The sequence below is a fragment of the Betta splendens genome, chromosome 4, assembly GCF_900634795.4.
Source record: "Betta splendens chromosome 4, fBetSpl5.4, whole genome shotgun sequence".
NCBI classification, from domain to species: domain Eukaryota; kingdom Metazoa; phylum Chordata; class Actinopteri; order Anabantiformes; family Osphronemidae; genus Betta; species Betta splendens.
Genome location: NC_040884.2, coordinates 3268289 through 3280313, shown reverse-complemented (window position 1 = coordinate 3280313; position 12025 = coordinate 3268289). Strand labels below are relative to the sequence as shown.

At 45.9% G+C, this 12025-nt stretch overlaps 1 protein-coding gene across 2 annotated transcripts in view; it reads right to left on the bottom strand.

Moving 5' to 3' along the window:
• Positions 1 to 791: 791 nt before the first annotated feature.
• brinp3a.2 (bone morphogenetic protein/retinoic acid inducible neural-specific 3a, tandem duplicate 2) overlaps positions 792 to 12025 on the bottom strand; it is a 28079-nt gene continuing 16845 nt past the window's right edge. For both annotated transcript variants that reach the window (XM_029147211.3, XM_055508229.1), the window contains exons 4-9: positions 10324 to 10514; positions 7220 to 7325; positions 6851 to 7087; positions 5164 to 5386; positions 2411 to 2753; positions 792 to 2093 (exon numbers count right to left, since the gene is read on the bottom strand). In XM_029147211.3, coding sequence (XP_029003044.1) covers positions 1323 to 2093; positions 2411 to 2753; positions 5164 to 5386; positions 6851 to 7087; positions 7220 to 7325; positions 10324 to 10514 — 1871 coding nt within the window. In that variant the 3' untranslated portion in view covers positions 792 to 1322. The remainder of the gene's footprint in view (positions 2094 to 2410; positions 2754 to 5163; positions 5387 to 6850; positions 7088 to 7219; positions 7326 to 10323; positions 10515 to 12025) is intronic.

The following is a 12025-nucleotide window of genomic DNA, read 5'->3' as shown; positions in this document are numbered from 1 at the left end:
CGTAGTTCAACAGAGGTTTCAACTACTCTACAGCTGAAGTAAGACTCGAGCAATGACTTCAGCGGGCTGAGCTGTTTACCTGCATCTACATCCATACATTCATTGCATTACAGCTAGTGCACGTAACATGTATCCATCAACACGGCCATTATCTACCATCGACTTTCCTTCCATGCATCTACACTATCTTTGCCCATTGTCCATTTTCAGCTGTCATTTGGTCGTACTGGGCAGATTTTCAATACAAAAAGACATAAATCAACATGCACTCACACCTATGGGCAATACACCGTATGTAGGTGCGCAACATGTTGGACCTGAGTGACTTCAAGAATTCAAGGCCAGGTCTTTATAGCCATCAGTGATAAACACAACACTACCCTGCCTTCCAGGACCACTGGACACGTCCTTTATATAACGCTACTCAAGGTTTACTTTCTTACCAAAACCCAACCACATGTTGATCTTGATTCAGGGTTGGTTCATTAACCCTGCTTTTACTTCAGTGATCCCCTCCCTTTGGAACTGTTTGCCCTGAGTGCCGTTGAGCATCTGGATTGTGTGTATGTTGATTAAAAGGCTGTTTCCTTTGTCTTCGCTCCACATACATCTGGGATCATATGTTCCAGCTTCTCAGTGAATGTGAACACCTAAACACCAATGTTGGATAGTTCAGGGATAGTTGGAAAAACAACCAGCGAAGAAGGTCTGAGCACTGGGTTTAGCACTTGTGCCATAATTCTTTGAAACATTTTGAGTGTATTCAGAAGCTGATGAAAATGTCTGGAAGCTCTTATATCATGATGTTTTTAATATCAATTTATCTACAAAATCTTAACTGACACCACTGTATTCTGGTCTTCATGGAAAGTGCACTGTCACTGAAGCAAAGGAACATATAAAAATTACAAACGAACAGATTGTACCAGTGTTACCTTAAAGTGTCCATCCTTTTGGTATCGGTACTTACAGTACAAACGAGCAGTCATATTGAAACAGAATGGTTCAAATTTACAGCGGCATTTACTTTCTACTGCAGATGTTCTTTTGTTCCAGTTCGTTGGTGAGAAACAGTTGTGCATTTTCCCCACTCAGCCACCTCAATTTTTTTATAATATAGCACTGAAGGTAGTCACCACGAAACAAAAACCAAAACAGTACAGTACATTCTTCAGTTATCCACAGCTGGTCCTCTCTTGAGTCACCTTAATAATCCATAGAGACAGAGCACAACTGTAAGGATCTGCATGAATGGCACAACGTTTATTTCTCTGAGGTCTCTCTGAGGCCATTTACAGTTCGGATCTCCCTTCAAGTAGCTGTTAACTGCACAGCTTGGTCGTCTCGTAATCCACAGAATTGGGCAGACGGGAGCTGAAGGCCTGTATGGAGGCGTGGATGCGAACCACTTCGCTGGCAGTCAGTTTGAGCCGGTGCCGGAGAAGACAAGCAAACAGGTCCAACCTCTGCTGACCCGGAGGGGACAGCCGGTTCACGCGGTCCCGTAACTCCAAGAGCTGAAGCATGGCTGTGTCTTGGGAACCTTGGGTGTATGGGTAGTCCAGCTGCAGAATTAAGTCACGGATCGCCTCCGGGTCAAAGTGCATGCTGTAGCCAAAGACCTGAATGCTGTTGATTTTCATGTAACCCAGGTTCCGAGCAGGATCGGTCATTTCTAGAGGCTCGTAATAAAGGCTGTCATTGACTCCATCTTGAGTCTTTATTCTGCTCCGAAGGTAGATATGAATGGTTTCAAAGAATGTCTTATACTTGTTGCCCAGTGTCAGGGTCCAGTTATAGCACTCAAAGGGCAGGTCCAACTTAGTGGCTTGCCAGTCTGGAAAGCTGTTCTCATTGACAGGGATGTACCAGCTCTCTGAATGGCTCCCCCCAAACGGGTTGATATAAAGAGTAAGGACGGGCTCCAGTGTGCTGTTCTTTGTAAGGCAGATCTGCAGGGATATACCCAGGAGCATGTGGACCATGTTGGATTTGTACTTGTTGCTCTTTAGTGTCAGCAACATCCTCTTTCTCCAAGATGGGTCAAACCAGCTGTTGAGTCTCATGTCATTGCTGATGAAAATCGCATGGACCTAAAAGAAAAGCAGAAAGAAAAACATGGACACTAATTTGGTAACTTAAAAATGTGAGCTTGTATTTGATGGCTCTAGATTTCTAGTTTTGGGCGATAGAATTATTCTTAGGACTGTATATTAATTAAATAAATGGCCTAATGAAACACAGCAAATAGGAAAAATGGGAAAACAAAACATCCTCAGTATCTGAGAGGACAAGCCTTTGTAATGCTGAGCGGCCCCTGGAGGAAGTCCTCTCTCAGCCTACCACTACAGAAGACAGCTGGGATCTCAGGTGACTTGACATGATTAAACGAAGGCTAAAAGAAGACTACCTCCAGCCTGCGGTCCGCTCTTTGCAGCAGGTAGCCCAGCTCCAAATCTTGGAGATCTGTCTCGAATCCTAGGTAGTTCTCAGTGGAGTCTGCCACCATGGGCCGGCAAACACCCTGAAGGAGGGCGAAGCCAGGGTTGCAACTCCCACAGCGGGTGTGGTTGTCTGGTGCACAAGCCACACAGGCCGAGCCCTCGCCAATGGTGCAGGGGGGAGGCAGCTGACAGGGGCTGTGCTCGTATCGACAGGTGCAGCTGTGAAGGTCCTCGGAGAATGCGCCGAGCTGGTTGTTCTCTGAGCAATACAGGAGAGACTGGAAATGTGTGAGCCAGTAGGACTGAGGCCTGTCGGGGTAAAAAGACAGGAAAGCAGAGAGGGACGTCAGTTCACAGGGCTCATAGACCGACTAATCTAACCTATCGATCTAATATGTAGCTGCTTCATTAGGGGGAAGAGGACTTTAACAAGTGTCACACTTAAGTATATACAATAAAATTTTTTATTTATTTGAAACAACTGAATACGCGTTGCACCTTTTCACTTAGATTATTTTTTGCAACAGGGGGCTCAAGCTTAGTTTGAAGTCATTGCAGGAATACGTGCTCGCTATTAAGTCAGCCTTGGGATTTTCGTGGTGTTGTTGTCCTAAAGTGCCCGATGAGGGAAGGTTACATATGCTAAAAACTGCTCACAAACATGGGTGTTTGAAAGGGAAGAGAAAGTGATAGACAGTAAAGAGGGAGACAGTTGTCTTTGATCAGTTTGTGACTTAAATATTCGAAGTGAGCCGCTGCCGTAGGGTAACCGTCAGATAATTCCCCCAAGTGGGCTAGAGTTTGATTCCCGTCTGTAGCACTTTCTCGACTGTGATCTCTTTTATGCCTCTCATCCTCTTTGCTCTCTGAATAGGGGGGGGGGGGGGGGGGGGGGGGCATGCTACATCCTGGTGGCTTTCATTTCAGAGAAAATAGTCTTTTCCTTGATGAGTGTGTGCTGTGGTAAACTTTATGCTAATCGCAGGAGGTTTGTTGAATTACATTTGGGCGTCCGTGCTCTGTGTTCCATTCTTATTGAGCGCTTGGCAGCAGGAGGCACGTTGGAGTTCAGAAAGTCTTCGATATTAATATCAAAACCCCCTAATGGAAAAGCCCGTCATGGTGAATCAACTCTTGGACCTCCTCCTTTTATCAACTGTGTGTGGGGCTGTTCACCAACGACAGCTTCAGCAGAGCAAAGCAGTTACCACAACAAAACTCTGGTTGTACCTCTGGTTCGCTGTTGTGATTTTGCAGCCTTCACGGTCTCTGTAGGTTTTACTCCAGCCCACCGCAGTAGCTCACAAACTCTTCAAAATTCAGTTTTTGGTTTTAAAGGAGCAGACTACTTTTTGATAATTATAAAGCTCTAATCACTAAAGTAATACGCAATTTGTGTGCACCCAGTTTTGAAGACGTATTCCTTCGGTGGAGGGCGTTAATCAGCTGCTCCAATTGTCTGTTCTCCACAAGATGTTAAAACCCTGACAGCAAAGAAATTATTTCATGCAGCCAAAGGGTGCTAATGGGTGTGAGACACGAATAGCTGATGAACCAAGGCTCACAATTAGACTTCCAATCTATCCAAGTGTTGGAAGATCTGTTCAGTTCAGTCAGTTTCTTCAACACTAGGAATCTGGTGTTGGGTAACACTGGGTAGAAGAAAAGCATTGCCTGGTTTGCATTAGCAAGGCAGATACACTAAAGGCTTTTAGCTTTGTGTGTGTCTGTCTGTGTAATAGGAATGGGGGATCTGGAATACTAGAGCACAGTGTAGGTGCCACAGGTTTAGCTCAACAAAACACCAATTATTGGAAGGTTTTGCGTCTGATGACCCTGGAGAGTCTGCCTCTCACCTCCTGTACAGTCCTATATGTAAGAAAGGCTTCGTCTAAGCTGATTAAAGCAAAACCCACAAAACCATCACTTGAATGAATAAGCGTAATTATGCCTAGGGGCTGAAGTTTGAGCATGAACTACTGTACTGTGCAGCCCTTTCCTTACTTGCCAATAAACAGACGAGCTGGCTGCTACTCTGACCGGTTTATTCGTTCATATTTATCAGCCTAAAGGAAAAGTTGCCCCCAGGAAGCAAAATCAATCACAAATCATCCGTCCAGCTCAGGCATTGTAGCATTTCTCAAAAGCTTCCACCTTCCTTCCATTCTCAGTCTAATTCGTCTGTGTAGAATGATTTCAATCAAGGAGGAGAATGAAAACGAAATCTTTACAGTAGTCGCCACAGTAATAACGTAGATAAACACTGTCTGGAAGGGGACAACCGTGCTCCTGTTCCATTTCCTGGTAAGTGTGGGGATATCACGACATAGTACAGCAGAGGCCCCCTATTACTTTTCCCAGGCACATTCAGGGCCGTATGTACCCCGAGGCTTGACTAAAGCACTTCTTATGCTGTAAGACACACTCTGATCGCCCTCTTGTGCTTCTTTGAACTTCGTTTCACTGCTAATGTTTGCCTTTCAGGTACAGTAGGTTTCTTAGCAATGACTGCATAAACAAGGTTAAGAAATGAAATCTTTTACACAAAGCATCTGGTAAAATGCCAGTGCAGCAATGACAGGTTGTTTCCTTCCACCTACTGTAAATATAGACTAACTCGAAATGCCTCCTACAGTGTCTGTACAATAACAAAAAGCATTTCTGGAGCGAGTGGCTGCAGACATTTCATTCAGATGGGCTTTCAGGGGGTTGCGCTTACCGCTCCCTTGGTAGTTGAACTTGGGGCTGTCTGTGGCATCTTTTACTGAGACTGAAGAGTTTGAAAATGACCCTTTGGGCTCGTCTGGAGAGCACCCGCATGCTGTTCTCCAGCTGCTCATATCGCCACTGGAACACGCTGTCCAGGGACCACAAGTGTTGGATGGCTGACACATTCAGGAAATAACTCTGCGGCAGCCTCGCATAGAATGTCTTGAACTCATCTGGAACATAAGAAAGGAAAGCATGTGATGCTGGTGGTGTTTCTGACTTGGTTGTTACCACGATAGGTGTAAATGGCAGCTTCCCACATTCCAATGGTGTGAATGGCTGATACTAAAAGTCCAGAATTTTTGAGATTTTGAAGACGTCAGATTGTGACACTGTGTGATCAGAGCATGACGACTGAACTGTTCATGTGAAAGAACCACTAACGGACATTTTGTCCATCAGTTCAATTATTTCTTTTATTACTTTTACCAGACAATCTGGTAATTAGCTAGCGGAAGTGTCCTGTGGCGCCAGACATCCATTAATTATATCTAGCAGTGGCTTTTGTTCAGTGCACATGTAATTACACATCAATGGAACCGCTTCCTTGTGAAATACAGTGTCATCGAACATTGAACAAAACACTGCTTAACTCCTGAGAGATGCACATTGTGATTGTGGGCTACAGGAGATGTATGAATCTACTCCATCACACAACTGGGCCCATGAGACACTTTCATGTTATTTAAACTGTGACATATAGAAAAAAGTGTTGTTTCAGACAAATTTGACAAATAATCTTCAAATACCCAGAATAATCCATCATACATGTCATTCTTCATATGAAGAGGTTACACCGAAGTATATTTTACCACAGCAAGCAAAGTCTTTTAGACCAACAGGAAAAAAAAATGTTATAAAAAAAGTGTGAATGAAGTTAACTGTTTGTAGACTGACAGAGGAGTTGGTGCTATTGCTCAGTATTATCATTGTGCCATCAGTCAAACTCATTTTTGGAATCATACTCTGTTACAAATATCTGGTAATTTTCACAGAAGGACACATTCATGTCATTTGTGGGACTCTGCATTCTGGGCACACTCCTGCCCTCACTTTAAACCCAGCTATTAAACTTTGGAAGTAATTGCACTTAGGGATATTTCAGGCAAATCTGAGCAGCGGAGCGAAAAAAAGACATCCATTTTGATTTCACCTAAGCAATAATCACTAAGGCAGGGTGACCAAGCACAGCAATAATAACCAAACATTATGCTAAAAGCCTCCATTCAAACTGTTTCCCTGGTGATATGAAAGAGTGGACTGGCAATAAATGGGCTTTACAGCTGATTAATCTGCTCCTGACATATTGTAAACTACCCAGGCCCAAAGCTGTTGATTTTTAATCCAGTTGTGTTCCATTATTACTTTACTATTTGCAGATATCATTGCAGCACCCGGAATTCACAACCTGCTATTATAGTTGGTCTATACTGTAAATCATAGAGCACGAAGGAAGATACATATAGGGCTCTCACAAAGACTTAACAGTGCAGATGAAACACTTGAATTCATCCTTGCTCCCTCTCATGTGAATGATTTATAGTCTCAAAGTCTCACTTTCCTGCATTTAGGATGAAGCGTGCAATGTGACAAGAAGGAAGCATCCGTCATCTTCAAGTAGACCTTTCCTACAGTACCTGACTCTTCAAATTCTTTATAGAGCAACCCCCATGTCTCCGTGATCCTCTCCAGGCTCTCCTCCATGGCCTGGATGTCCATGTAGGGGCAGTTGCACTCTGGGAACTTGGGATCACAGTTGCACCAGCAGTCATTGTCCTTGCAGACGAACTCCCCCTCTCCATTGCAGGCTATGTAGCTGAGAGCCGCCTGCACAAAGCCCTCCCTCAAGTAGTCAGGAAGGATCACTTGTAGGCCTGCAAAGACCAAACTGGTGAAGTTGCATAGCAATGGAATTCTGCAACAATCTGTAAATCTTTATTAATACAATTCCAATCAACATGCTGTATCACGGCGATGACAGTAAAAGTGACAGATATCAGACAGACCTTGCAGCTGGACTTTATTCTCAGGACTCTGAACCAGCACAGAGCTGACGGAATCAAGGTTGTCATAGTTACTGCATCCAAGAGGACCTGTGCGAGTCTCTGTCACCTGGGTAACAACAAATGGAAAAAGCTCATTTCTAATTTCTCCACAGCATCTTTTTCATGTAGTTACATCTTATTTCTTTAAACACAGATATTTTAAAATGGCCCTCAACAGAGTGGAGGCGAGGCGAGTGTTGCTCGTGTACCTCTGTTGTTTCTGTCCCGTTTAAATAAAGTAGTTCCTACATAATCAATTGTGCTTGTGGATGCAAAAGGACCGTAGAGTCTGGTAAGCTCATTTAGGCTCTTCTAAATTGCTTTAGGAGGACTTTGCTGCACTCATTTTTTTCCTGCAGGAGTGCTACACAGCATTTCCTTTTTCGTCCACTAACTGATTGAAGACGCTTCGATTGACCTTTGCCACAAAGAAGCTCCAGCAAAGCATCGTTTTTCACTTCATTTGCAAGGGGAGCTCTCCCTGGAGCGCTTTGCCTTTTTCTCACTGTGACATCGCCGGAAGCGCCTCACCCATTCTCATTGTTCTGCCTTTGTGGTCGCGGGACACCAGATTTTGTTCAGTGATTTGTCCTGGTCAGGCTTGTCAGGAGACAGTTGGTGCCGAGTGACAGATGGATGAGGAGAGACAATGAGGGTCAGTCGATCAGTAACACAATCACAGAGGACTGAGGGGCTTAGGAGCTCATATCATGCTGGTGCTGTAGTTTGAGGCTCTTTAATCAAAACCCTAATCCAGGAGAAAGTGGTTTGAGGAAGGATGAATAAATACCATTTGTGAATGAAAAAGGAAAATGATCATTATTCAGATGCATCTTTTCCGCTGTAATAGTTAGATCCCATTTTATCCTTTGTTTCCCTTATGGGGAATTTAAATGCTGATGTGAATCTGAGCTACACAATGATATATGATATCTACATGAATATGGATTCCGTAACAGGAAGCATTTGACGTGCTTTATGGCAAAACATTGACTGATGAACACAGCATTCAATTTCCGCTTTGCTTTGCAGCTGCTATTGCTCCTGTAGATATATTAAAAATACACAATGGGACATTATTTGCCACCTGTATCTTGGCACATCAGAGGCTGCATGGCTGCAAGTAGTTTATTTACTTGTTGGAGCTAATTGCAATTTTTAGTGGGCGACTAAACATATATAAGAACAACTGTTGCTGCTGCAAACACAAGCGCTTGCAGCTTCTCTGTGCGAAGGAGCGCTCCCAGTTTGTGTTAGCGTTGGCCTCCATCGGATGGATTTGATTTTAATATTCACGTGGCCTAATACAAAGAAGCAGGTTACAGTATCACACAAATCACAGCGACGGTCGGTGTCCGCGTGAAATGACTGGAGCCGCGTGTCATTGTCAGAACGAGTCGGTCCGATCACATCTCGTCTCTGCTCCGTGACTCCTTCAGGAGAGACCACATTTCCACAGTCAATCCGAAGCCCGGCACAACGGTCGCACGCCTTTCCACCGAAATGAGCTTCAATTTTCCATTTGCATGGAGACGGCAGGGGGGCATTTTCCTCACTAGCAGCCTCTCACTCATTCCCTAACTAGTTTGATTATAAAGCGGTGCAGAGGAGCGCTCGTGTGTGTCGGCTCCACCGCTGTCTGGAACAACATCCTCTGGAAACGGCGCCAAAGTGCACGGAATCTGTGGCTCCTCTAACTGTCCTCCTGCCGGTGATGGAGGTGAAGCTCCCCTTTCTCCACCTCCCACCTGCCAGTTACCACCAGATGACTGCCTTTGGAGCATGAAGGCACACTCTTTCTTCCCCCTTTCCTCTCAGTGGCTCCAGAAAAAAAAAACTAATTCCCAAGAAATGAAACAGACAAAAGCATCTGCCTCTGCAGCTGCACGCGAAATACCCTCCCTGGACACAATGTAGTTAGGAGACAGAACTTTGATATACGGACTCGGGGTCTGATTCATGTTCTGCTGCGGCGGAGAAAGCCACACTTCACAGGCCAAGAGCCCCGCGCTCCAAAGGCTGGAGAAGGCAGCTCGCGGGGTCATCGTCCCCTCCATCACCCTATTAACCCCTCGCTACCTGAGGGTGACAAGTGGAGGCAGAGACCTGTCATGGGCTGTGTTTCACTGGATTCATTTATCTTCCTCTCGCCATACGGGCTCATTGTGGAGCCTTCTCCAGTGTCTACAGCAGCGAAGATCACATCCCATCACATCCAGTGCTCTTACTGCAACAAGGAAATCAGTAGAGTGGAAAAGGCGAATTAAAAGACATTTTTACCGAAGCGGTTTTCAACAATGCAAATGGAGACGATCCCTTGAAGACGAGGGTGGACGGAAGCTTTGCAATTCTGATTCGAACTAGAGTCTGTGATTTCTAGTGATGTAATATACATAGAGGGCAAAGTTTGCACAATTTCACACTTGCATGTGTTTTTTTACATGCACCTTGTTATTCTTGTTCTTCACTAATGTTACGTAACTTTCTTTCATAGTCATTCCGCTATTATTTCTTCACAACTTTGCACTTGAAAGAAATTTTATCAAATATCAAACAACTAAACACCATCATCATGTGAACCTTTCCCATTAATAGGGACGATAAGAGGCCTCCTCCCCGTCCACTGGGCTCCGTTGAGTGGCAGCTTCCCGGCCCGGCTCCTGACCAGCTCTCACACTGGGTTCCACAGTTTTATTGTACAGATGCGTGGTGCTGCCCCTGGCAGCGTGCCAGCCTGGCGGCCCGCCCGCCCGCCCGCGTGGCGACACCCACCACTGTAAACCAACGCGTGCAACCATAAATGTGGTGCATTTATGGTAATCAAAGGTCTATTAAGTTTATCACTACTCCAACCTTTGTTGACAGTTGTAAATAGCGTCGAGGCTTTCGCTTCCAAGTGTGAGGTAAAATCCGCTGTAAGTCTTATAACTGACACGCGTTGATTTGTTTACAGCCAAAGCGAGTGGCGCTCGCTCTGATACAGGAGGCAGACCCTCTGATGTGAGGTTGGCTCATTTAAACCCCAACGAAGCCCCTCAGCGAGGGCTGCGCGCGCGGCCGCTCACCTTGATGGCGGTGGAGGCGATCTGGATGTGGTGCAGCTTGCGCAGCGTGCTCTCCCTGTCGATGAAGTAGGAGGCGGCCAGCTGGTGCAGCGCCTCCAGGGTCACGGCAGAGGAGTTGCCAGAGTAGTCGCTCACCTCCGCTTTCTTGCTTAGTTTCCTCTTGTCCACGAATATGGTTAAGGCCTCTTCCCCTGCACAGAGAGGCGCGTTAAGCGCTTTCCACTTTGCTGCCGTTAACGCGTAAAGGCCCGTGAATGTAAAGTGCTAACGTATTACAGTGTTAAAGTCTCTATCTTTGGCACCCGTCGCGGTGGTGTTTACACACTCTGCCTCCCATAAACCACTTGTCAGTCAAACAGCACGCCAACTATCGGAAAAACCTTTTCTCTTTGATTTTCTGTTAATGAAGTTGGAGCGTGAATAGGAGCGGCGCGCGTCTGCGTTTGGCACGTTGTTCACGGCGAAAGCCTTGTTTTGTTTTCTAATTAATCTGAAAGTGGGACGATTTAACGCGTTGCCATAAATTCCAAACCTGCCAAGTCTCCCGGAAAGAGGAAGGAGGGACGGCGACAGCCGCGGCGCTGAAGGACGCGGCAGAGACGTGTGGCGCGTGCGCCCGCGCGGCGATCGGAGCAATCAGCGCACGTCTGGGAGCTCCGCGCAGCAAACTCTTACCCTGAGAGGCCCCAAGACACCGGACATCATAATTCTCCTCATAATGCAGTGTTAATGCTTCAGGGCCGTCCTTCTACCCACCGCCGTTCCACCGCAGCTGCTGAAGGGCACCCTCTTAATATCACAATCTATTTATTAATTTCATTAAGTCCATATGTTTCCGAACACAGAGGTAATCCATCCGGAGCCGCAGAGGCAGATCTCTGGCAGCGCTCCAGAACCAACTCCTCATCCTCCTCTGCGCAGCGCAAACCGCTGGCGAGGAGCCAGGGCGCGAGGCGGCCGCGGCTGCAGCCGCACGCGGGGCCGCCTTTTATGAAGCCACTCGCGGTGACGACCTGTCCGGAGCCGGGACTCGGGTCGGACGTAATTGACAAGTGTTGCTCTGTAAAAGCAGATCTACTCTGCACGACTTGCCCGAGCCTTTCTGGCAATTTAAATTAGTTTTCGTTACGTCGCATCAAAGCACCGAATGTTTGTCCATTCATGGCGCCGCAGAGACACAGATGTGAGGGCGACTGCGCGCGCGGCCGCGGCAGAAGGGTTTCTGTGCGTATTCACGGGTCGCTGAGGGATTTCTGTTCTTCTCCAGCTTATTATTCTCCTGTCATGTCTTATTCTGTTGCTGTGAGTTATTGTGCGTGCTTCCACCGAAGGGCAAACTCTAAAAGCTGTGATCAACTAAATTTACAAAAACCTTTGTAATGTGAGGAAGACACGTTCGTAAAAGCACGCTTTCGTCCATAATTGTGTCCTAACGTGTCACAAAAGCTGCTGCGCGAGAACAACGCTGCTTCTCGCGTTCAGCACATGTCGCACGTCCTTTACCTCCTACAGTTTGTTTGTTTGTGTCAAACGTGCTCAGCATGATTCATCATCCACAACTTTTTCTGTTTCTTTTCTCTTTTATTCAAGTCGGGAGAAGAATTGATCCTAACTGACACAATACAACAAATAAATAACACAATAAGTAAATATTAGGGCAGAAATCAGAAGACATTGTTCCAAAATTATTAAACTTTCAATC